Here is a 25,670-nt window from a genome sequence, read left to right as displayed (position 1 = left end):
TAATCGCTCCAACCTACCAGAGGGAGTGCGGACCGTTGGGCAGAGTGCGACAGAGCTTCTATTTATCGACAATGACCTCCGGAGTGCAGACGGAGGGTAGCGGGCAAGGGTCCAGCTTTGACTCCAACACACAGCCCGTTGTGACCCCTTCGGGACAAAGCGACGTCGACAATTGTACCGATGAGGAGCTAGACAGAGCCTTGGCGGCTGCAGAAGCCAAGCGCCTCATACAGAAGAAGAGAGACCGACTTACCGCCCTCTTGAGGGGCGAAGATCCAGACGAACAGCCGGCGGACACCAGTGCCCGTCCGGGGAAGAGATTGAGAGAATCGACTTGGTGGAAGCCATCGATGAGCACTTTACGATACAAGGCTTCTAGTTGGGCAGAGCTCAAGGTTTTTACCTTTGAAGTTAAAAACCGCTGTGCTATCGATTCGTCAAACACAGAGACGGAGGTTGACAGTATTCGGTACGCCACCAGCTGCCTAGAAGGAGGAGTCAAGAGACGTTGGATGGCCTATGTCCAGACGCATTACCAGGGGGACATCACAAACACTAGTTGGGACACTATGGAGAAGTGGCTCTACAATGATGCCGACGATGATGACACCCGACTCCTTCAAACCATGATCAAGCTTTATGGACGAGACTCCAGCTACCATACGACAGGCCAGAAGCTGCAGAACTTTTTGGAGGATTACGAGACGTTGGAAGCGGAGTTGCCCCAACCCTTGCCAGAGCGATATCAGGTCGGACTTCTACTGGTCCGGCTGGACCCAGATATGATCCGCCAGATCGTATCCAATGGGATGCCAAAGACCCGAGAAGAACTTGTTGGCGCAGCGAAGCGGGCGGAGACCCTATTACGCGGCAGCAGCCAAGGTCGAGCCAATAAGCCGAGCACTACGGGGTCCCATAATAACCGACCTGACCGTCGTACGGGCTCGTCAGATCAAAAACCCGATGGTTCGGCATCCGATGGTGGGAAACAGCCACCCAATAGTAACCCACCTGCATTGCGGTTATCGTCAGCAGAGTGGCTTGCGAACGCGGAGTGCTATTCATGTCACAAGAAGGGCCACCTCGCGGGTAGATGCCCAGAACGGGTACCAGCGACACAGCCAAACCAGTGGGCGAGAGGCTTTCAGGCGCCTATGTCAGCTATTTACGGAAGCACCAGTCCTACGGCACTACGATCCATCACTACCCATACGGGTGGAGACCGATGCCTCTGCATTCGCGATCGGAGCAGTCATCTCACAGCTGGAGAATGGTGTTTGGAGACCAGTGGCATTTATGTCCCAGAAGTTGAAGGGCCCGGAGCTGCGCTATAGCACACCGGAGGCAGAGCTGTTTGCAGTTGTTCAAGCTTTCAAGACATGGAGGCGTTATCTAGCCTACTGCCAGCACACTGTTGAGATACTGACTGACCACCTCAACCACAAGTACCTCCTTACGAAGGCCCAGCTCAGTGGAAGACAGAGTCGATGGCTTCAGGACCTGATCGAGTTCGACTTTGTGATTGAGTACCGACCGGGTGCTAGGAACCCAGCAGATGGTCTGTCACGAAGACCAGACCACCAGATCAGAGATGGCGAAGCTGAAGAGGCGAGGCGTGAGCACCTCGCTGAGTTCACAAGGAAGTTTAAAGTGCCACGTGTAGGCGCTACGACCATTAGAGCGCGGGTAAGAAGGCACCAGCTACCTACCGGTGGTCAACCGGCAGGGCAGCCAGGAACGGCAGAAGAGCTATTGCCATCCCTGGAAGATGATATTCGGGCCTCTCAGGAGAGAAGTCCTTTCGTACGCTCAGAAGCGTGGAAACAGAGAGGCAAGGACAGGAAGACCGGAGATGCGCTGTGGCAGAAAGGCCAAGATAGGCTGCTCCGCTTCAAAGGTCGTGTGTTTATCCCAGATGACAGCCCTCTCCAGAACGAGCTGCTGCAATTGTTTCACGATAACCCAACTGGTGGTCACCAGGGGGTGACAAAGACGATTGCCCGACTTAGCAAGTCGTACTTTTGGAATGGCCTGGCCAAAGACGTCCGGACCTACGTACCAACGTGCGCGATCTGTCAGAGAACTAAACCGCGGCAACACCTCCCTAACGGCAAGTTGGCTTCGCTGCCAATACCAGGCCGACCGTGGCAAGAGATCTCGTTGGACTTCATCACCGGCCTCCCACCAGCAGTGTCACTGGCGGGGCGAAAGTGTGATGCTGTGCTCGTTATTGTCTGTCGGTTTACGAAGTACTCGTTATATGTACCAGTGTCGAGCAAGTTGACTGCAGATGGCTTTGCGGACCTCTTGTTCTACCACGTCCTTAGGCCATTTGGGCTACCTGACGGGATTGTTTCAGATCGTGGATCCCTGTTTACGAGCATATTTTGGAGGACGCTATGCCACTGCTTAGGGGTAAAGCGACGGCTGTCTACAGCGTACCACCCACAGACCGACGGACAGACTGAGAGACAGAACCAGAACCTTGAGCATTATTTGAGAACTTACTGTACCTTCGAGCAGACAGACTGGCCTCACCAGCTTCTTCTGGCGGAGCACGTGTATAACACTTCTAGGCATTCGGCGACCGGTACGTCACCAGCAGAGGCACTATTAGGATACCTTCCGAAAGGGCCTAATGACACGAGAGAATCTGGGCCGGCTAGCATACGGTCCGCTGCTGGGGCTCAAGGGCAGCTGAGATGCAAAATCAGCATGCCGCAATTGCCCAGTTGTTGGCAACCAGTCAGGTTACGTATGAGAAATACTATAACCGTGGCCATCTGGACATGAAATTCAAAGTAGGTGATCCTGTTATGCTCTCTACTAAACATATCAAGCAGAAGAGACCGAGTCGAAAGTTGTCAGACAAGTACCTGGGACCCTTCAAGGTCGCAGCAGTAGTTGGTGATCACGGGTTGGCGTATCGTTTAGATCTGCCATCCCAGTACAAGATACATAACGTGTTCCCAATCTCGTCGTTAGAGATTTGGAGGCAAAGGGATGGTGAAGCACCAGCTCCCCCCCTGGTGCCTATTGTTGAAGAAGACAGTGAAGTTTATGAAGTCGACGCCATATTAGCCCACCGTGGTGGTGCATGGCGAAGACAGTACTTGATCAAGTGGAAAGGTTACGGCCCAGAAGAGAACTCTTGGGTTGCAAAGAAAGATGTCAGTGACGATCTGATTCGAGACTACGAGGCCAAATTGGCCACAGCCAGCTAGAGGCTGTCCAGACACAAGAAAACACCTGGTACCAACCAGGTGCACAGCACGAAGCACAACCATGACCACAACCTCTTCGAGGTTCCCCAACACATCAGCTTACCTTTTTAGGAGCTGTTTATGCATCAGTCTCCTCACCACCGGCATTCTCTTCATCACCGGCAATTTCCTCCAGATCATCCTTGTGCTGCGAAGGAAATTAGAGGAATACGATCATTAGGCATGCACCAGCTGACTTACCACTGCTGCATACGTCTCCGACAGCTCCTGGTGGCAGGTCAACAGACGCTGCAAATCTGATGACTGTGCCTCCAGGGTGGTGCGAATCTTGCTCAACTCGATGGCTGCCTTTTCTGCAGCGGCAGCCTGTCGTTCCAGGGCCAAGAGCTTTCGCTCCTGTTGAGCTGCAGCAGCGCCCTCATCGACAGCCTTGCGCTTATCTGCAGGCATGGTCTTCAGGTTCTTCGCAGTTTGGAGAGCCTTCTTGACAGAGATTTGAGCGGTAGTAAGGGTCTCCTACCAGCTGGTCAGCATGTCCTGACCTACACCTCAATGATTTGGGAATTTTACCTTGTGCTCAAGGTATCCCTCAGAGACAACCGACTCAACGAGCCGCACGAGGTCGGCCGAGCACGCTTGTAGCGAGCCTTGGGGCTACTTTAGGTCAGCCAAGTCCGCAGGAGCGGCCTTGTTAGGGAAGGAGCGTACTGCTGAGCAGGGCTTACCACCAAGCCCGCGGCAATATGTGCATTTCGTGGAGCCGCCTGTCCTATTGTTAGTAAGGCGAGCTCAGATCTGAGAAAACAGAACCTACTGTCGTCGTCCTCACAGACAGGAAAGGTGTTGCCAACTGTTGGCTTCCATCTGGTCATGCGATCCAAGCAGCGAGAGCAGGCTGCATGGCGACGTGTGTAGTGGCGCCCGGAAATTCGGGTGCAGTCAGGGCGCAGTTGTCGGCTGGCCGACCGAGATGGGCCTGCTGACATAGTGACAGGGTAGGATCAGGTTGATGTGGGGAAAAGAACCGATAGGATGTGATGGAAGACTGGGTTGAATGTAGGAAAAGAACTGTTGAAGGATTAGGGGCAGAATGGGGGGAAAGGACACCAGTGGAGTCGCAGGAGAGAATCGGTGAAACCTGTGTGAGGAAGTAGGACTATTGGGCAGGCATGGAGTAGAAAAGGGATGGAAGATGGTCATTGGCTACTACTACGGAAATATAGGAGGAAAAAAATGGATTGTAGGAAAAAGGGGACTCTCGGACAGAAGCCAGTCGGTTTGGGTGCTCGGGGTGCTGCCTACTCTCTATGGGTTGTCACTAGCCGGAGCTGATTCTATGGACGCTGCGAAGCATATCGTGAGGCACAGGTGTGATTCCTGGTGCTGACTGAGACGAGCTCGACTGCTGGGCCTACGGATGAGTCCCAAGGGTGACCAGTTAGTTGTGTGTCTACGGGAGGATAGCAGGTGGATTCCTGTTGTTCTTCCCGGAGGCGAGTTCGACTGCTGGGCCCTCGGATGAGTCCCAAGGGTGACCAGTTAGTTGTGTGTCTACGAGAGGATTGCAGGTGGATTCCTGTTGTTCTCTTGGAAGCGAGTGTGTGCCTACGGGAGGATAGCAGGTGGATTCCTGTTGTTCTTCCCGGGGGCGAGTTTGACTGCTGGGCCTGCGGCGGTGTTCCAAGGGTGACCGGTTAGTTGTGTGTGCCTACGGGAGGATAGCAGGTGGATTCCTGTTGTTCTTCCCGGAGGCGAGTTTGACTGCTGGGCCTGCGGAGGTGTTCCAAGGGTGACCGGTTAGTTGTGTGTGTCTACTGGAGGGTATCAGGTGGATTCGTGTTATTCTCTTGGAGGCGAGTGTGTGTCTACGAGAGGATCGCAGGTGGATTCCTGTTGTTCTCTTGGAGGCGAGTGTGTGTCTACGAGAGGATCGCAGGTGGATTCCTATTGTTCTCTTGGAGGCGAATCTAAGTCTATGGTTAGGAGCAGATGGATTGTTGTTTTGGTTGTCGGAACTAGATGTTCCTAGCTTTGGGGAGTCGACCTTCAGAGGACCCCAGAGGTACACCTGCTGAGTACCTTCGGCTTCTGAGGACAGAAGCCATAGGGAGAGGGCGTCCTGTCAGGTGCAAATAAGCCACAGTGGCTTGGCCTGGACAGGGGTCGGAAATGTATAACTAGGCTGCTGTGACCCTCTTCTTTTAGAGAGGGCAGCGATTAACTTGTCGTTATTGAGTCCCCTATACTACGCTATTGGTACCTACCTGGTGACTGGCAGCTTGTTTCGCTTGAGTACTCTCGTCCTTCACTTTGCACTTGAAATCCCGTGACACCACGGTCGCACCCCACGTACCGAAATCTGGCCGAATAGCGCACTACTCGCCAAGATAGAGGAAAGAGCTATTGTTCAGCATGTACTTGACCTAGATTTGAGAGGGTTTCCTCCCCGGCTAGAGGGTGTGGAAGATATGGCCAATTCCATCCTCGCGACGCGGGGTACCCGACGCGTCGGCAAGCTCTGGGCGCATCGCTTTGTAAAGCGAACCCGAGAGTTACAGACGCGTTTTTCTCGCTCGTATGACTTCCAGAGGGCCCTCTGAGAGGATCCAAAGATTATTGAGGACTGGTTCCGGCTTGTATAGAATATGAGGGCCAAATACGGGATCCAGGACTGCGATATGTGGAACTTCGACGAGACGGGCTTTATGATGGGCGTTATTCAACGCTCGATGGTCGTTACCTCGTCTGAACGTAATGGTAGAGGCAAGAAGGTCCAGCCAGGTAATCGGGAATGGGCCATGGTGATTACCTGTATCAATTCGGAGGGTCGTGACATCCTGCCATTTCTGGTAATTCAAGGGAACTATCACCTTGCTAATTGGTATACTGAGGGGGACCTACCAGCCGATTGGGTAGTTAAACCGACCGAAAACGGGTGGACGAACAACGAGACTGGTCTAGACTGGATCAAACATTTCAACAAGCACACTACCTCGACCAAAAGAGGCGTGTATCGGCTGTTAGTATTGGACGGGCATGAGAGTCATACATCGGCCGATTTCGAGTCTTATTGCAAGTCTAACGGCATTATTACTATCAGTCTGCCCCCGCACTCGTCTCATCTAACCCAGCCACTTGATGTCGGGTGCTTTGGGGTCTTGAAACGTATATACGGTCGAGAGATTGATATATTTATCAAGTCCCATATTAACCACATTACTAAGGTCGAGTTCTTTATCGCCTTTAAGGAGGCTTATTTAAAGACAATAACCGACAAAAACATCAAGGCAGGGTTTCGAGGGGCCGGCCTAGTCCCCCAGGACCCTGAAGCCGTTATCTCGAAGCTGGATGTTAGGATTCGATCCCCTACATCCGTTAGCCCCTCTCTTCTAGATGCTGACCCTTGGGTTTCGCAAACGCCAAATAACCCGACAGAGGCTCTCTCGCAGTCTGAGTTTGTCAATCGCCGAATCGCCAGACATCAGGGAAGCTCTCCGATCCAAATTTTTGATGCTGTTGGCCACCTTGCGAAGGGTATAACTCGATTAGCCCATGAGAATACCCTCTTGAAGGCTGAGTGCTCCACCCTTCGCAAGGCAAATGAGGCACTAAGCAAGCGTCGGAGGACAAAAGAATCGCGTGTCCGGCAAGGAGGTGCACTTACTGTCGAGGATGCCCTGGACATTTTGGCCCGGAAGGACGCGGAGGCCCAGGTAAAGGAGGACAAGCGCTCTAGGGGAGGTAAAGAAAAGGCTGGTCCGTCGACTGTACGACGATGTAGTAAGTGTAAGAAGACCGGACATAATGTAAAGACTTGTCAGGTCGAACTATAATTGTCAGATGTATATAGCTCTGAATGAATTTCAATAAACTTTAGTCTGTTGTGGCTTTTTAATTGAACTTGAAATTATAGTGTGGTAAAAAGTGCGCGACTCGGTGATATGCGCGACTCGGTGTTAAACCACGTTAAGTAAAGAGGTCCCAGCTGACAGGGGTTAATCATCTTATATGATAGATCAACTTGTAGAAACTTTTCATATTTCCAAAGTTCAGCTTGCTTCTGGGTGCAACAAATCATAAGGAAGTGCTTATAATCTTCGAAGCGGTGGATATGTCGAATCCAACGTTGGCTTCGGGGCTTATTCTTTTCTAGCTCAAACTGTCGACATGCTCCTACGCTAGATTAGTATATACGGTGCATATGCATAGGATATGTACGTACCTGCAAAATGTGATCCGGCTGGGAACATCATTAGCCGCTCTTTTCGAATAACAGCCTCGACACGATCTTCAATATTCAAGCCATCTTCGATTTGGCGTAGCGTATCAATGCCAAATACATCTCGTATTGATGCTAAAACTCCAGACAGGAGAAACTTCCCTATTTTCTGATTAGTAGAAGCTGTGCATATGCATCGTATCTCGACGTACTTGTGGTAAGAGTTATCACGTCTGGTCCGAAGCTGCGAATCTGGTTTCGCACATGCCGTGCAACATCAGCCGATATACGGTCTGGGAGTGGAGAATGATGGTTATGATCGCCCCTGAAGACGATAATAAAGTAGCTGAAGCGGTGCATATTCTTCGGAATATAGATATCGATTTCGACCTAACAATGCTGGCGCCAGACTGGCACTTGGCCTCTGCGATGATCATGACCTATAGTTTTAGCATATGCAATGCATGAACAATGGACATACATACCACAGAATCTCCTATCTTGGTTAATACGACCAACCCAGGTGCATTTATCCTTTGGACCCTGGATACCAGTAATACAGAGGTGACGAAGATAATCGATATCAATCCGAGACGTATGCCTAGGAATCGACCAAGCTGCATGCCAAGGTTCCATATAACAACTTCTGCTACAGCCGACAAATATGTTCTACAGTTATTAGCGTTATCATGTATATGCACGGCACATCCGGTGCATATACAAGAACCACACACCCCATGTCTCTCAAAAACCTTCATTTGCTGGCCGCTACAAGCACCCATAATGCTACCAAGCGGCTTACACGGTGCATATCCAAGATTATTCCAGTCTTTTAGAGAGGAATTGTACCGACTAATAAAGAATTAGTAAAAGATCTTATATATAGAAAAGGGGAAATACTTCTCAGTCTCAACTTTTAGTAACTGATGGACCGAAGAAGAGCTTAAAGAAGGAAGCTCCTTCTGTAGATCGTGTATATGCGCTACATCAACACGGTTATACGACTCTTGTATATTTGTTAACCTCTCGTCGTGACAACCACAAAGGCGAACCCCACTACACTTGTATGCCATATGCCATGCTTTGTTCTCTTTCATATTTGCACTATATGTTGTAAGTATAAGCCATGCATACGCGAGACATGTACAAACTCGAGAAACTTCAGCGAAGTTGATGTAAACTTCGTTGTACTACCCCTTCCCGCATAATCAAATTCAATCTAAGATACTTAGTATGTGTACGATTTATAGAATAAATATAGATATACGTACCTGGTCTTTGATTTTTGTAAATGCAGCGCGGATATTATTATCCGTAGGGTTATCGGGTAAGAGAGGCTCTCCACAATGAACAAAGGTTGCAATACCTTCTCTTTTCGTATGTGGATAGCTTGGTATGACATAGTAGTCCTGTACCTCTTCAGCGCAAATACGGTGTGTACCATTACCGCTAATAAGAAGGCCGAATTCTTGAACCATTTCCTGTCTTACATTAGCACTACATATGCGGTGTATATGCAAAACCTAATATTATAATGTACCGGGTTGAACCCCATGTGTGGAATCAGCTCGGGCGGTGTATAGTTCGCATTCCAGAAAGAGCTATATGGATCGCGCCGGAGACTATCATCTTCGTCTTCACCAACCCCGTTAAACCAGTAGGATAGTCTTTGGCGGTCTGATGACTGGTCTGCTTTTTCTATGCATATACTCTGCATAGATTCGATATCTGTATTAGTATCTGAAACGTCTTCTTCGAGGTTATCCTGGTAGGGAGTATTTATGTCGGTGATTTCGTCGAAAAAGCCCGGTGGCACTGTATAGGTATCGTCTTCATGTTCGTCCATTTCTATTATGAAGGAAGAGAACAATGTGAAAATTTGCTGAAATTTCAGCGATAACATATTATGGGGTTCTGTTTAAGGCTAGTGGAAGTGGGACATTCATCTCCTATCCACACATTGCAACAAGATCTCGGACAGTCATATCGGTGCAGCCCTCCTGAGCTCCTCACGGCACCTTCGGTGGAGTTCATTCAAACTACTAATTTTTGTACTGTAAGGGTGCCTGTTACCACACACTGTATTCGAAATTTTCAACTAAACAGGAATCACGGTATCATGTAGTATGCCTTTGTCGTGCGACGCGAGACATCCCGCAATCGGGTACCCGCAGGGTAGAGCAAACGACAGGTGGCCGTAAGGAAAATATTTAGAAGCTCAAACGATCTTTCATGTGAGAAAAAAATCTGTTACCTTATTCCCCTTATTTGCCTTTCCTATCGCTATTTTCTACTATGGCATGTCTTCGCGATAGAAGGTGCGCAATCTGCCGGTTCGAAATCGAGGATAGAGATACTATTATAGGTAATAAACTGCCCTTAGATTAACGAATTACTAATACTAACTCTACTGTTCTACTACTAGTCGAGATAGGAGACTCTATACTAGAGTTCGAGTTTCAACGCTATAAGGTATTTTCTCCGCCTCTCAACATCGGAGATGATAAGGACAAGGATATTACTATACATTTTTGTCTTAATGCCGAATGTGAATTCAACAATCAACTTATACCGTGGATTCATCGAGCATGCCGCCGTATCACTCGTTTGCAAGTCTCTCAGGATCTTCTGGCTGCATTGGCCTTTTCGTTCAGCCCGAGTGTTGTCAACAGAAGCAGAAGAGAGAGGCTACTGCGGGACGACTTTGCTTCTCACGCGGCTCGAGGGTCGCTGTGGCCTAAAGAACTTCCAACTGAGCTGTGGCATTTAGTCGCAGACCACTTTTCATTGAAAGATTATGATGCTTTAGTAGCGGAGCGATTGAGTCGGAAGTTATCGACGCCAAAAGAGACTATCCTTGACCTCTCGCTTCCTATTCATGTCACATACAGAATGATCGATGGCGCTCGCTACATATCTGGTCTTAGAAACAGGGATGGACCAGTGAGGACTAATTCAATTGCGCGAATCGAGACGGCAGAGGATTACTATGGTGTTAGACAGTTACGTTTTCATAATGGATACGATATTCTTATCGTTCCAGAAAACATAATTGGGGAATCAACCGTCTGGTGGTCTATATCTTCGGGAAACCAGTTCCTACGTATATCACACGATGTAAGCATATCTTTACTTTATGTATTCTGTTTTACTAACACTTCCTAGGGTCTCAAAGTGCGCCGGATACGCCCGCTCTCTCCGACAACAGACCTTAGTTCAGTCCGCGTCTCAAACCCAGATATAACGCCTATACAAATCGTTAAACTTACTCCTGATCCGGCTTTCTCTTATAGCAAGATTTGGATGCAACAACTTAGATGCAACTACCCGGACGTGATAGGATTCTTTGCACAACTAGGCATCTGCGGAACGATTACTATCCGTGAGCATTTCAATGGGATTGATCCTCAGATTTTCCACCAGTCTCAGAGCTTTCCAGGCGAATCAAGAGTCACTATTGGGCGGATGACCCATGCGGATGAAATATCAGTGATTGTGAGTAAATACGATTTATTTAAGTAACATTAGCTAACTTGTTAGGTGGCGACAAGTCGAGGTCGACAAGTCCTATTTGGACCATATATAAATCCTACTAAGCTTGGATTACGGTACTATAAGATAACACAACTCCCGCGCACTCCCTTCAAGATGTTACTGCCTTATCGGCATTCTATGCCGTCTTGTTCATCAGCTTATATGTCAGTTATCGCTTTCGAAGACTTATTCAAGATGGAGCATTCACCCCCCACGGTAGCAATGATATCTCACAATTCTCCTAAAGGCAACAGCTTTTGGTTCTATTCATCTTGTCAGCTTTATTCTGTTACCGAAGTTGTTCTTTGTCGGAAGAACGGTAAATATAACGGTCGAGTCCTCGGGATGCTCCTTTCCTATAGCGACGGTAACCGCAGCTCTGTCGGGCAATACCGGTTAGCCTGGGCATTGGAACGGATTTCAGTTTGTGGCGAGTTCTTCAGAGTCAGGTCAGTGAGACACAAGGCTGTAAACCGGGATGTGGATCTCGAAGTAGGCGTTGCTTCTATTCAAGGCCCATCACATATGTGGAGGGTGATCCCTTGGTCTGGAAAGCTATCCTGGTGGTTTACAGAGCACACTTCCGTAATTCAACATCACCCGGCCTAATTATGAAGTTCAAGACATTATAATTTGCCGGATCTATATGTGATCTTGCGATTCCAGACTAATGAATTAGTTTCAATACAGAAAAACTAGCGTTTCTTCCCCTTGCCCTTAGGCTTGCCTTTGCCTCCGATCTCTGTGCAGTAATATTTCAACTTCCTTGAAGGAACATCAGCCACCCAGTATTCATTATGTTCGTACCATATATCCAGTGGAAGAGCCAGCTTGTGATTGTCAGGCGTTCGATATACTACCTTCGTGCGCTCCGAGTTAGGCGCGCCTCCTTAACTTCAACCCAGTACCACTCGGTTTTGGTCGGTTCAGTTACCGCCTCATTTTGTACATCCTTCTCTTCTGTGGTCAATATTGCTTGAATGCTTTGAGGATCAGGTTCGGGCACATCTAACATCTTCTCGCCCGAGCGTTGTCCAATAGATCCCCTAATGAGAGGAGGTGCTGCTTTTAGCGCATCCATCAAACTGTTCCAGACTCTTGCTCCATCAAGTGTATCAACATCAAGATACCCCGCATTGTCGTCAAATGAGAGATATGTTCCATCGGGGTAAGCCGTCCATGCCCGAAATGTTACACCGATTGTCGATAACCCGTATAGGTGTGTTAGATGATGAGCATTGAGCATCGCTACCGTGCGTCCTTCCGTCTGAGCTTCGACCTCTTTTTTCCCTCTGCCGGTGGTTTTGCTCTCCTGGACCAATAAGCGTTTAGGTCTGCTATAGTCTTGATCCCAAATCTCATATACGTTGTCGATTCTCTTCCTGATGCGTGTGCATATGGGGTGTGAATTGTTGTATTGGGAAAGGATGCCAGGTCAGCTATTCTGGCCTGGCAGAGCTCTTTTATAGCTCTTATCTATCTTATCTATAGCTATAGGGTAACCCCCCATGGGGTCACGTATCACTTCCTGTTGTCCGCGCGGCCCGGGGGTGTTTCAGACTTAGGGTGACAAGAGATATAGTACAAAACTAAGTTAAGGAACAAGTTTGACGAGGGGTGTTCCACGTCAATGGCTTTGGCGTCGTCGTAGTAAGAACGGTAAATCCCCGAAAGAGGGATAACCATCGGCTCACCCACGTCGGGCTTGACGTGCATTGGCACAGACATAGTAAGACTGGTAAATTACGAAGCAGGAGGTGACTTGTGCTAGACAGCGGTACTAAGATGCGGCGCCTTGTTATTTCCACACTAGACCTCTATCTTAGTGCCCGGGCTGCTAAGTTTGAAGAACGGCTACGGCTTAGCGGGAAGAGAAATCTGCTTCGCAGCGCGAGCGCTAAAGCGTCACATATACTCCGGCAGGATAGGCCGGCGAAGAGGAAGCAGGCGTCTCAGCTACTCCGACCGGCAGGGTACACTATGGAGAAGGAGGCCCGGGGCTCCGAGTGGATGAGTGAGGAAAAGGAGGTCCCGGCTGCCCTCCTCGGCCACTGGAGGAAGAGATGGCTCACCGGAGCAGAGCATCACGATCGCCAGCGACGCGCTATCGCTGAGGAACCGGAGGGCCCTTCGATGCAGATACCGAAAGGGGGCAAGTATTTCGGCCTGAACCGACTGGAGGCGTCTACGCTGTGCCAGATCAGGACGGAAAAAATAGGACTAGCAGCCTTCTTATTCAAGACAGGGGCTTTTGACGTGTACTCGCCGCTATGCCGCTGTGGCGACGCCCCTGAGACGGCAGAGCACGTAATCCTCTTTTGCGGGCTGTTGGAAGGACCGAGGGAACGATTACGGGCCGCTATCGCACCACGGCCACTATACTCTCGCAGAGACCTCGCAACGGCAACAGGAGAACCAGTAGTTAGTGGGACTATTGTAAGGTGGCTGCTAGGGACGGGTCGGACAGCTTCAAGGCCCAGATAGCATCGATCTTCTCAGGGGGGACTTTGTTGGTAGGTTGAGAACCAACGTAGTATGGTAGTGAACGCAACGCAGTCGCCAATAGGGCGAACCGACGACGCAGCGTATGTATTTAGTCCAGCCATTAGGGCACGGTTTGACATACGGGAGTACTAGCAGAGGTACCGGGGGCTTCGAGCCTACGGCGTATTTAATAATAATGTTATTTCCACAGAACTTCCTGTGTAGCCCCCATATTTTAAGAGAAAGATTGGATCTATTTATATTTGAGAGGCACGAACACTATGCCTAACCTCCACATGCCGCATATGGAAGACAGTGCCCAGTCATGAGGGCTCGATGCTACCTTTCTCTCCGCTGTTCGAATATGTAATACTCCAGCTATAAACACTCGCCCTCGCGTACACGACGCGTAGTTCGTGTGTCATGACCTGATTCTAACAGTGTAGGAGGTGTTCGGAAATTACACTGCTTTGATTCACATAGTAACTTCCCTCACTACAATTACGCCACTTTGAGAGAGACCTATTCTGAAAAACAGGGGTGTTCCCTGGTATTAGTTTCTATATGTAGTAACCAATCAACTCCTGCACGCCTAGCTTGGGTTGCCATGATCCCTACCCCCGCTTACTGCAATGTCTGTGTGTGCAAGCCACGGTCATGCATTGCTTATACCATAGTACCGTGCATGCTTGCAGGAAGCAGTGGTCAGATCCCTGTAAAAGGGAAGTGCACTCATGGGATGGGGCAGGAGTTGTCTCGTCCTTGTTAGTCTTTATTGGGCTATTATTGGCTGCCTCCACCGTGGCATCATCATTCTCCTTTGTGATATCTTTGGCGCCGGTTGTTATTTTGTCCTCGCTCGACGAGAACCCCAATTAGCAGATACTACGACTTGTCGCGACAAAAAATAGTCGAGCATCTTCTGCACATCAGCAGCATCCCACCCCTGAGGACGAATTTAAGTGCCACATTACCACACTTATCGGTAGTTCAGGCAGGGGTTGTAGCACAGACTTAGGGAGGGATAGGAGGTTTAGTAGTCGTTTGGCTACAAGTTTACCTGTATAACCGCCCGACGCGGCTTAAGGGCCCGCTATATCATCTATAGCCCCTTAAGGGAGTACTTGTAGAGATACCGAGGGTTAACACCTACGGCGTATTTAATATTATTTTATTTTGTCCCCGTCCTCGTCCTCGACCTCGTCCTCGACCGTAACCAGAGCCAGGTCTCCCTCTCAGTCACAATTCTTGCAGGGGGGACCCAGGGATCGCTTTTCTCCCGCTTGCGGCGAGGTTCCACAGCTTGCGTTGGTTCTTCCTTCGTTTTCGGTTCGCTTTACGGCTCGCCATCCCTAGCCATTGATCTCGCTCAATCTGCTTTTCGCTCAGGGGTTCCTCTAGCTCGGGAGCAAGTGAGATGTTTTTGCCAAGGAAAAGGCACGCAGCAGCTAATCTTCTGGGAGTGGGATGAGTATAGCAGTACCTCGCTGTCCTGATGGCGTACTTGCCCGGCTTCTCTTAGGTGAGAGCATTGCGGGAAATTCCAACCGCAATACCGCCTCCCGGTCAGGGCCGCCTTTGACCTCGATATGTCAGACGATCCGCCATGGCGAATGAGCCGAAGATATTGCTTCAAGACTTTGCTCTGATCAGGATGACGTCCATACGGAGTACAGAGATATCCAACCAGAACAGCTTCTTTTTGACACCACTGAGATTTCTCTGCCGCTACTGTGGCTCCCGCCAGTTCGCAGTTGAGTAGCACTTTATCGATATTGCTGAGGTGTTCTAGGACAAATCATCGAATTTCAGGCATCACTAATTCGTTGTCATAATCGTGCCTTGGTCCTTTAACGCATATATCGTCAATGAATGGTCGGCAGATATGAGGGATAAGGTCGTAAAGGAGGCGGACCATAGCTCTCATGAATTGAGCCACAGAATTCGTAGCACCTTGCGGTAAAGTGCACATTCGATTGGGAGTAAGCGGTGTTGCTCAAGTGGTGGCGTTAACAAGTCAAGAAGTGGGCTTGGGACCGGCATCTGCCTGACACCGACAACAACGGAGTATGGCCAAGGAAAGAGTTGGCTGATCTTAAGTTGACCTAAGTAGTATCAGGTTTCTTTAGGGCTTATGCCGTTTGTCGGTTATCTACGATAGCTAACTAATCGATTAAATATAATGAAACGAGTAAGACGTCTATCTTCACTCAAGACTCGGAGGCGGGGTTGGACTTACTAATCGCTCGAGGGTAACCCTTGTTGTCCTCGTCTCCGTCGTTCTTCAGCCATAATTATTACCAGTGTTCGCCTCAAAGTTGCCCACTAGGTCCAGATTCCAAAGCCTGAAGCAACATCCGAAGGGTTTCTCTCATCATCACTATTGACGGCTTATCTTCTTTAAAGGCATAGGAAATTGATATATGGATTAGAGATACCAGATCTTCTCTCCTGATGAACTAGTGAAGAGTCCGGTCTTTGAATACTACGAATAGTACCAGCACAAAACACTATTAACTAAAGGTAGTTGACCGTCAGCTTATTAGGGGCAGATATCCACAGGAGTACTTACGTGTAATATATCCCAAAAGGGTTCAGGGCAATATAATACGACAATACCTCCTGCAAGTATAGAATTGTCTTCTTCAGCTGCTCGAGGCAAGCTGTAGCACGCTCCAAAATCCATGGGGCAGTGTGTCGCGCTACGTCTTCTGTTCCGCTCTGGTTGGACCGGATAATTGCCACAAGACTTGGTCGGTATAGACTGACTAATGCAATATGGCAAGCTATCCGACAACGGAAATCACTATCAGATTGATAAGATTTCAATAATAAAACCAGGTCGCCTATTCGGTTACTAGGTGGTCCTGCGACGAATCCATACAAGAGATCGTGGATATGGCTTGTGTGACGGTAAATCGAGCTCATTTGAACGTAACTCGTATCGATTAGATCGGGAGCAATTTCTAGATTAGGTAGTGGTATTCCACCACGTATCGTCTCGGCGTGTCGCCGCCAGGGGAATACATTCACAATATCTCTATAATTATTAGCAATAGAATTAGCTAATTAAGTGAGTGTCTATACCTTTCGATCGCGAAGCAGCTCTAATATGAAAGTAGAGCTTTATTGTCTTCATCTGTTCGAGGTGCTTCTACCTTAGAGTCCATATCTCGCAACCGTTGTAAATTTTCAGAGTTAGTAAATTAATCGAGATATATAGTAATAGCCACTTACTCAAAGAGATTTGATAATTGTTAAATAGCGTCCTGTACTTCCATATAGCTTTCTCGGACATTTCCCTGGACTCCCAAATATAATGCCGTTAGGATAGTTGCACGGACCCTATCGAGAGATTCCTGCATACAGCCCACCATAATGTTACGGGCAGCCATGAAGTATCGATCTCCTAACTCTGTCGCTGGTTTGCTAACGGTCCCTAATGCCAGCACAAGGAGTGCAATAGCGCTACCTATAGAGCCACAGAATAACGGGTTTGATACAAAAAGGTAGGGGGACCCACTGGTTTGGTGAATCCCATTCAATTAGATACTATAACGTTGCGCACTGCTGCATTATAGCATCCTCCCCCCTAGGTGCACGCATCAGGATTGATAGTAGTTGATCCAATGTTTTGTAGCTCGCTTAACATTCTAGGAAGGTCCTTGAAGGCGATAAGCGGATGGAATACATGTATGTTCTTTTTGTATTCATTGACGGATTCCCAGATCTTCAGCGTATTGAAATCGTCTTCCACCAAGCTACTAGGCAGAAGGGGACCGCACTGTTTTTCATGTGGCCAGGTGAAGTCTTCGTTGATCCCGACGTCTTTGAAGATAGGCCGGAGAGTCAACAATGATCCACATGCCAGTTTCACTGCTGGAGTTGAGCAGTGATCGAATGAGTTGATCAAATTCGCTGGTTTCTGTAGTTATTACTTGTGTTGTTGCTGCTCGTGCAGTAGCTTTTCTTGATAGCGTTTTTCAAGCTGACTCAGACGGTCCTGTAGAAATGACTCAAATCCTTTTAGAGAGTTGAAAACTGCCGCAAACTGGGGGTGTTTAATCTCCATTGTAAGATTCGTTGCATGCCTATAAAGGTGTTAGGGACTGTTCAGCATTCTGCCTTGTAGCTGATGGCCTTACTCCAATACACACTCGATCCCCAATTTCTGACAATTCAAGCATGGCTTTTGTTTATCGCATCTTGTCTTTAGTGACCGACATTTGAGACACGCTTCAGCACATACTTGGCGTTGTGACATTGTTCTGACACTCGGAGTGAGTTGAAACTTCCAAAGTATGGACTGTGGAACGACCCAGCTTTCGTATTGCTGATGGTCAACATCAGCTCCCTATAAGTACTGGCGTGGTCAGCCAGCCGCCTTTGGTGTAATAAGCCGAGGGGCCTTCAGGGCAGGAAACAGACAATCCACGGAGGAAATGGTCGACAAACGGGCCGATACTACAGCATTCTATACAGGGATCTTCCGTAGAGAGGTCAAACACTTGGAAGAAATCACCGGGGAATACAGATCAAGAAGATGTAAGCATGCTTGGACTTACCTTATCCAGTGCTTTGCATCTGCGCATCTGCATGTCAAGTGCAAACATGGGATAGCTGCTTTACCACGGTTGGTTTTAGATAAGGACAGCTGCTGGAGCGGGCTTGGTTGCATCTAGCCAATTATACCTCTGACCTCCCCGTTCCCAAAGTGCTTCCCGATCCACGGTGAGCATATTGGACTCGACTTTAGAAATAGACGGCTACGTACGGGCCCGTGGTCCGATACGTATGCAGTAGAACTCTACACCTTATTCGTTATATTTTGATAGGCAAAGCGTTGAATATTAATAGCTAAATAGCAGGTCGTGGTAATTATTATGCTAGGGTGCGGATAGCTGACGTATCGTAAAGTATTGCAGCTTTGAACTAATAGGATGGGATATTTGTGCACCCGGCGTAGCCATGCATTTAGCCACTCCCGGCTGCCGACGTCGACATCCAGGCTTCAGAAGATTTGTAATGCGGTCAAGGTATTCGATTCAAACACGTCCTTCCTCTAAGTAGAGGCCGCGGCCAGATGTCGCATAGCTTGTAGCTCCAGGCTCCAGGTAGAAGTGGGCAGTTTTAAGCCCATCGAGCAGTTTGCGGTCGGAGCCACCTAACTATGGTCCATTGGACATATGCAGAGGTTGACCTTAACTTGCGGAGACTTGGGTAGACTTAGGAAGACTTGGGAGACTTGGGGAGACTTTGGGGGACTTAGGAGACTTGACGACAAGGACATAATCCTCCGAGACAAAGAAGGTTCTAGGACCGGGGCCTTTCCCGTGGGGAAACAAAAAGAAGCTCCGGAACATCCCAAGTATGCATAGTGACCGCCGCCAGCCTATCTAATTTATCGTTTATTTAGATCCTTTATAGTCGTAAATACCGTTAGGTTCTTATAATTAGTATAATATGATCTATAAGTTATTTTTCGTATATAAGTCGACTTTCGCACTTTTTCTAATATTTTAACCTTTTAACTTAGTTTAACATAGTCCACGGTCCAATTGCACACTTCGGCAGATTTTCGTACGCTACCACTTTGACCTGCGGTTTTTCACCACATAACTATGGTTAGTTCTTGGAATGAAAGTGATATGATTCTAGAATTACATGCGCTTCAATCTGATCCAAAATTAAGTATACGTCGCGTTGGTCAGATCTATAACGTACCTTTTAGAACCCTTGCGTATCGACGCGACGGTAAAACCGCTCGAGCGATTACGCGATCGCCAACGCAAAAGTTGACTCCTTCCGAAGAAGAGGCAATCGTACGAAATATAAACGACCTAGATTCGCGAGCATTTCCTCCCCGATTGAGTGGTGTTGAAGATATGGCCAACCGATTACTTCGAAGTAGCGACGTGGGACGCGTCGGCGTCAACTGAGCCTCGAGCTTCGTAAGACGATAACCAGACATCCGGACGCGTTTAAATCGAAGGATCGACTATCAGAGAGTCCTCTGCGAAGATCCCGACGCGTATCGCGCGTGGTTTGACCTGGTACGGAATACAATTGCGAAATACGCGATCCAGGAGGAGGATATCTACAACTTCGACGAGACCGGTTTTGTGATGGGCCAAATCTCGTCCGAAATAGTCGTGACGACTTCTAATCGGCGCGGAAGGCCTAGAGCAGCCTAGCAAGGAAATCGGGAATGGGTTACAGTTATTCAAGGCGTTGGGTCGTCCGGTTATGCCCTCCCTCCGTACATCATTTTCGCCGGCAAAACCCACCTCTCGTCATGGTACGAAAACAGTCCATTACCGCCTGATTGGGTTATCGCAGTTACTAAAAATGGCTGGACTACGAACGAGAGAGGCGAGGATTGGATAAAACACTTCGATCATCACACCAAGTCTCGTACGAAAGGTACTCATCGCCTATTGATCCTCGACGGTCACGAAAGCCATCACTCGACCGATTTCGAGGTATATTGCAAAGCTAACAATATCGTCACGCTTTGCATGCCTCCTCATTCGTCGCATAAGCTCCAGCCTCTTGATGTTGGTCGTTTTCGCGGGTTAAAAAGAGCGTACGGAAAAGAAATCGAAGATCTCATGCGAGCACATACAAGTCATATCTCGAAAGAAGACTTTTTACCGGCGTTTTTAAACGCGTACAACGCAACTTTCACGGTTTCAAATATCCAAGGAGGTTTCCGAGGGGTAGGAATAGTTCCGTACGATGCAGATTATGTCATATCACAGCTCGATGTGAAATTACATACGCCAACACCTCCGGGTAGCTCGGCTGGTCTCCCCGTCCCTTGGGAATCAAAGACTCCGAACAACCCAACCGAAGCCCAATCACAAAGCGATTATGTGAAAAATAGGATTGTACGACATCAAAATAGCTCACCAACGTCAATTTTTGCTGGAATAGATCAGATTGCCCGAGGTACAACGAAGGTTATGCATCGGCTTGCCCTTTTAGAAGGCGAGGTCGAATCACTTCGAAAGGCAAATGAGACCTTAAGTCGACGTCGCCGTGCGAAGAAAAAACAGCTACAGAGTGGAGGGTCACTTCGTATACAAGCTGGATAGGACCTACAGTCTCAACGAGAGGTTGATGGGCAGTTACATGACGGATTTCGTCAAATTGGTGGTCGTACAAGGCGGCGAATTGCGCGTGTACGGCGCTGTAGAATCTGCGGCGAGCCCGGACATAATGCGCGCACTTGTGGAAATGATGTAGAGACGTCTGAAGATAACGATTCTGAGTAGTTTCAATTGATGATAGGCGTTGTGGTTGAATTAACTTATACATTGTCGTATAAGGTCTGCCAAAGTGTGCAATTGGACCGTGGACTATGTTATGCCATCTTTCAAAGTGACGACGTCAGCTCCTTTCCTAGTCCCGTCTGTACTGCCACGTATCTGCGGACCCTCTACAGATGGTAGTATTGTAGTTGGTCTACTACAGTTTGCGATTTGTTGCGCTTGCTGGATGATCGTGCGATCCTTCGCATCGATTGTCTCCTTGAGACTGTTGATCATCCGCTCCTGTTCCCGAACTCGCGCATTGTAGTTTTGCAGCTCCGCATCTAACTCCTGCACTTGTTCCTCTAAGTCAGCGATCCTCTGATTCGGATCGATATCCTCCTCCGTCGGGCTCCGCGTTCGTGGTTCGACTTGTGCTTCTGGCTCCTTAGACGTTGCGAGCGGGTGGTTTTTCCTTGGTGCCATCGTTTCGGGGGAGGGGTTTTGTTAGCAAGATCAAGTCCGTCGGTATACTGTCGGGCTTGATTTACGGTCGAGAATAATGTCACGGTGAGCACAATTGAAGAGTCAAAACACTCTAATGCACTGTATTGACTTAACGATTCTCGACAAGGAAAGAAAGAAACTAAAACAGGCTGGCTCACATCTGAGGATCTTCAATCCCGCCTTCAGATGGCCAGTGCTCCTATGGGTCCACAGCTAGTGGGTTTCGTGGCATCGTGACACCGGCCGTCACACATTTCATAGATAGACAGTCTCTACTTCAGTGATCAATCTAAGCATCAATCTAACCCGTTGGTGAGGCAAACTGCCTTAACGACTCTATTACCGATTACCCTACTTGAATACTTCAGTTACCCAAAGCACTCTACTCCATACGTCAAACCCCGATATTATTGCTTGAGGACTCCGCAGCAGGACTTACTTACTAGCACAAACCCTTACAGACTCTTTAGTGGTTTACGCAGCTAGACTATTAGAGGTTTCGTTACAATCGCCTTACCGTATACTCGTAACCGTAAAATCGAATCTATTATAGACCGCTGTACAATGCCCTTTACTATCGTTATTTATAGTATGGTTCTATAGCGGAGGGTCGTTACTATCGACCTCAGATCCCTTAAGCCGGCGCTCTACCACCGTCATGTTAGGCTAATACCTAAAGGCAAATACCTTAGCCCTTCTTCTACCTTACTCAGAATACCTTATATCGACAGTCACATTGAAGAAGCACTTTGGAGACTAGGCGGGGACTCTCGTAGGCTATGGATAGTCTGGGGCCATAGCAATTGTGAGCCTGGTATCAGGGAGGTGGAGTCACCTGCTATTGTAGCGGGGTAAGGCCGGACGCCAGGGAAAATAGGTGACGGAATGGGGAGGATCTTTTGCTTTGATGAAAGAGGCTTCTGGCTGCAACTTTCTTTTCGAGGACAGACCCTTTTTAATGACTTCTTCATCTTTTCCATTCGACAAGCAATAGTTAGCCATCATCGCACTCTTTTCAATGCATGCAATTCAGAAGCTTCAGTTCATGATTCACAGTTCATGATTCACTTACACGTTCAGGGGATAGCTTCTAAGAATCCATCTATCCTTTCCATTTTGGCCTTGACAACTATGAGACATTGTGTCTTGCTCTGATCAGAGCAATCCAGTACTAGAGACAGCTTCAATTCGACTCCTAGGAGCCAGACGTCCTATTCTGAGAATTATCCCGACACGAGTCTCAGAGGCACATCCGACCAACTTGCGCACAAGACTTATAAGAGCTTCGCTCTTACGACCAGCACCATGATCTTCGTCTGATCAGACCAACAGATGTGATCTATTGGTACTGGGGCCGTCTGTTCAGTGTGTTAGGTAATAGGTACATCCTACCGACCGCCTGACCCCGTTTCACTATGTACGTTGTGGATGGAGAATTCGGAAGATAAGCTGCAAATACCTCAGCCCTTCTTCCGCCTCGTTCAGAATACCTCATATCGACAGTCACATTGAAGAAGTACTTTGGATACTAGGCGGGAACTCTCGTAGGCTATGGATAGCCTAGGGCCGTAGTAATTGTGAGCTCGGTATCAGGGAGGTAGAGTCACCTGCTATATACGTTATAGATGAAGAATTCGGAAGATAAGCTATCAGGATAACATATCTAAGCGCGCAAAGATCGGAAGCGTAAGGGCGAGTTATTATAAGGTTACTAGTACAAATGACCGAGGGCGGTCACTATATAGGAAGTGTTGGACCTTCAAGGCTACTCCGTCAAGACTGCCAAGTCAAAAGGAGAAAAGTAAAGCCGCAAACCGTACGAAGTATGGGTCAATATGACCTCTACCCATTGAACCACACAAGTCCTGGCTATGTGGCAGGCATCAGTCATTTCTGACTATATAAGGCCCTTATGGCCGCCCTTTGCTTCTCTATGGACTCTCCAGAGATCATGATACTTTCAATACAAGACCATTTGCCCACAATCCAATAACTAGCTAGAATAGCCCTTATGTGTGTGTATGTGTGTGTCGAACGCGACTGCCGTAGATAAGAAGAAGTAACCTGCCGAGCCTAGGTCGCGGCTACTGTTACGAAATTAAGCTACTGAACCTCGAGTCGGCCTCTAAGGATCCTACTACTCGCCTCTACTGCCCTCCCTTCTCCTAGCAGCTTCACAAAGCTATCGACTAACTATACGTATATAAGGCTTCAGTTTAACACCGATACTACACCTCGGTGGTATTAAAAAGGGAAGGGGGAAGGGGAGGGAAGGGAAGGGAAGGGAAAAGAGGAGAGAGGGGGAGAAGGGAAAAGGGCAGGAGGGGAGGACGGGAGGAGGGAAGAAGGGGAGAAGATAGAAGGGGGGCAAAAGGGGAGAAGAGAGAAGGGGGGGAGAAGGGGACAGGGGGGAAGGGGACGAAAGGAACGAAAGGGAAGAAGGAGAGGCGAAGCGAAAGAAGGAGAGAGGGGAAGGGGACGAAGGAGAGGAGAGGGGTAGCGCTAGGTCGGTACGTACGTACGTATATATATAGTATATAGGGAGGGAGGGAAATACGGAACTCTTTAGAGTCGGGCGCTCCTAATGAAACGGGGTCAGGCGGTCAGTAGGGTATACCTACCACCTAACACACTGAACAGACGGTTCCAGTACCAACAGATCCCATCTGTTGGTCTGATCAGACGAAGATCGTGGTACTGGTTGTAAGAGCTTCGCTCTTACACGTCTGGTGCGCGAGTTGGTCGGATGTGCCTCTGAGACTCTCGTCGGAATGATTCTCAGAACAAGACGTCTGGCTCTGGGAGTCGAATTGAAGCTCTCACTGGCACTGGATTGCTCTGATCAGAGCAAGATACAGGCTTTTGTCATTGTCAAGGCTAAGATAAGGGCAGAATAATAGGATTTCGAAAGTAGTGTCTAAGTGCACGTAGGAATGAACCGCATAATTGAAGGGCTAGCTAAATAGAATAGAAAACAAAAGTCAAGTTGATTGAATAAGATGATGAAAAGAGATGACTAGTTGTTGAAAGTCGTCTGTCATCTCCGTGTCCCTTAAGAAGTGTGGAAGACAGGGGAGTCCTCCCTGGCCCCCGTCACCTACTTTCCTGACGTCCGGCCTGGCCCCACTACATTCCTCCCTCAGCTTCATCTCTCTGTCCCCAGAGACAGTTGAACCTGCATGTTTTACAAAAATTCCCCTTCCCACCGTACATAGGTGTTCCATTGCCCTCTGATCAGGGCATCCTTGCGCTGCGTTCCCACAGGCGGCCTTGCAATGTCACTCAAGTTGAGGACAACCGGCTCTCGAATGATCGCAGGCGGGTTTCTGGCCTCTTCGTCCAATTGTATGGCGATGAGAACGAGGTCCCTTACCGCTCTTGTACTAAGCGCCTGGTTGGCTCTGAAACTGGTGACCATTGTGGCATGTGGCCCATGTTCGGCTGTCGATCGATCCCCGGGGCCTTTGGCAATGCGTGTGGTAACTGCGTAGCCATGGTCGAGGGTGAGAAGTGTACTTTTCGTGATGAAAAGTATGACCATCTCCGCGCCTCTTCAAAGAGGGATCCTCCTCCTGTGAGCGACCTCTCTGCTTCCAATTCCCCCACAGTCATGCTCTTTAACCTGGATGCATTCAAACGACTCTACAGTCGGTACAAAGAACATATCGCCCAGGCTGGTTGCAACGAAGGAGGGGCTCTCTGAGCCAAAGGAAATTCTGGTGGGCAGGGCAAGGGGTTCTGGGGATGAAGCATGTGTTAGTTAGACGTAATGCACTTGCAACGCTGAATCATTCGCGCATATCAACATATTTCCTCCTACTACACGTATAAGTGCTGAAAGTAAGAAAATTCTGTGACTGAAAACGCCTATGAAATGAAACACAAGGACAACATAAGGAAATAGTACGTCTGATCAGACCAAAAGTTCATCACTGTTGACTTTACTGTACCCATCAATCTTCTTATTCGGAATCCTGACCTCGACATTGGTCACGGGCTGTCTGTCGGCTTCAACAAGCCAATCCTCTTGTTTCTCGACTGGTAACTCTCCCACGTCCTTGTAAGTAGTTCCCTCACATCCATTCTCGTCTTCTTTACCTAGCCCGTACGCTAGTCAGTTGTCCTCTCTCTCGTCAAGAGGCATCCAAAATCCCCTCTCGTCTTTTCGAAAGCGTTTGAGACGGTCTGGAGCGTAGGTGCCTTGAAGTACTGTGCCGTCGATTTCCGTCAGCTGGAAAGTGGAGAGCGGTGATACACTGTGAACAATGTATGGGCCGCGCCATCGGTACTTAAGTTTCACGCTTCTAGACAGGTCGATGTGTCTCGGGGTATCGTAAAGTAATACCAATTCACCCTCTGGTAAGGGTGTGTGTCTCATCTTATTTCTGTCTCTCTGATCAAACTTCAGAGCAGCAATTCTCCTCGATTCCGCCAGTCTGCTTGTAGCGA

General features: G+C 48.5%; 7 protein-coding genes across 7 annotated transcripts; 2 read left to right on the top strand and 5 right to left on the bottom strand.

Moving 5' to 3' along the window:
• Positions 1–22: 22 nt before the first annotated feature.
• BCR38DRAFT_497286 (uncharacterized protein) lies at positions 23–895 on the top strand (the record flags this gene model as incomplete). The annotated part of the gene is made up of 2 exons (XM_040864766.1): positions 23–469; positions 670–895. Exons 1-2 carry the CDS (start codon positions 72–74, stop codon positions 893–895), a joined length of 624 nt encoding a protein of 207 aa, XP_040712356.1. The 5' UTR covers positions 23–71.
• Positions 896–8,548: 7,653 nt separating this feature from the next.
• BCR38DRAFT_443342 (uncharacterized protein) lies at positions 8,549–9,314 on the bottom strand (the record flags this gene model as incomplete). The annotated part of the gene is made up of 3 exons (XM_040860870.1): positions 8,984–9,314; positions 8,715–8,924; positions 8,549–8,662 (listed from the first exon to the last, which is right to left on the bottom strand). Coding segments are annotated over exons 1-3 (416 nt in total), but the record flags the coding sequence as incomplete, so codon positions are not given.
• A 424-nt stretch (positions 9,315–9,738) lies between these two features.
• On the top strand, positions 9,739–10,965 carry BCR38DRAFT_412142 (uncharacterized protein; the record flags this gene model as incomplete). Its single annotated transcript, XM_040858658.1, has 3 exons — positions 9,739–9,808; positions 9,869–10,560; positions 10,609–10,965. 3 exons carry the CDS (start codon positions 9,739–9,741, stop codon positions 10,963–10,965), a joined length of 1,119 nt encoding a protein of 372 aa, XP_040712354.1.
• Positions 10,966–14,830: 3,865 nt separating this feature from the next.
• BCR38DRAFT_350493 (uncharacterized protein) lies at positions 14,831–15,259 on the bottom strand (the record flags this gene model as incomplete). Its single annotated transcript, XM_040856566.1, has 1 exon — positions 14,831–15,259. A coding segment is annotated over one exon (429 nt), but the record flags the coding sequence as incomplete, so codon positions are not given.
• A 687-nt stretch (positions 15,260–15,946) lies between these two features.
• BCR38DRAFT_412140 (uncharacterized protein) lies at positions 15,947–16,631 on the bottom strand (the record flags this gene model as incomplete). The annotated part of the gene is made up of 4 exons (XM_040858657.1): positions 15,947–15,971; positions 16,034–16,501; positions 16,549–16,568; positions 16,620–16,631. 4 exons carry the CDS (start codon positions 16,629–16,631, stop codon positions 15,947–15,949), a joined length of 525 nt encoding a protein of 174 aa, XP_040712352.1.
• Positions 16,632–20,822: 4,191 nt separating this feature from the next.
• On the bottom strand, positions 20,823–21,200 carry BCR38DRAFT_488105 (uncharacterized protein; the record flags this gene model as incomplete). The annotated part of the gene is made up of 1 exon (XM_040864232.1): positions 20,823–21,200. One exon carries the CDS (start codon positions 21,198–21,200, stop codon positions 20,823–20,825), a length of 378 nt encoding a protein of 125 aa, XP_040712351.1.
• A 3,205-nt stretch (positions 21,201–24,405) lies between these two features.
• Positions 24,406–24,762, bottom strand: BCR38DRAFT_412139 (uncharacterized protein; the record flags this gene model as incomplete). Its single annotated transcript, XM_040858656.1, has 1 exon — positions 24,406–24,762. One exon carries the CDS (start codon positions 24,760–24,762, stop codon positions 24,406–24,408), a length of 357 nt encoding a protein of 118 aa, XP_040712350.1.
• Positions 24,763–25,670: the final 908 nt, after the last annotated feature.

Source organism: Pseudomassariella vexata (assembly GCF_002105095.1).
Source record: "Pseudomassariella vexata strain CBS 129021 chromosome Unknown BCR38scaffold_12, whole genome shotgun sequence".
Taxonomy (NCBI): Eukaryota; Fungi; Ascomycota; class Sordariomycetes; order Amphisphaeriales; family Pseudomassariaceae; genus Pseudomassariella; species Pseudomassariella vexata.
This window is presented reverse-complemented; position numbering and strand designations above follow the sequence as displayed.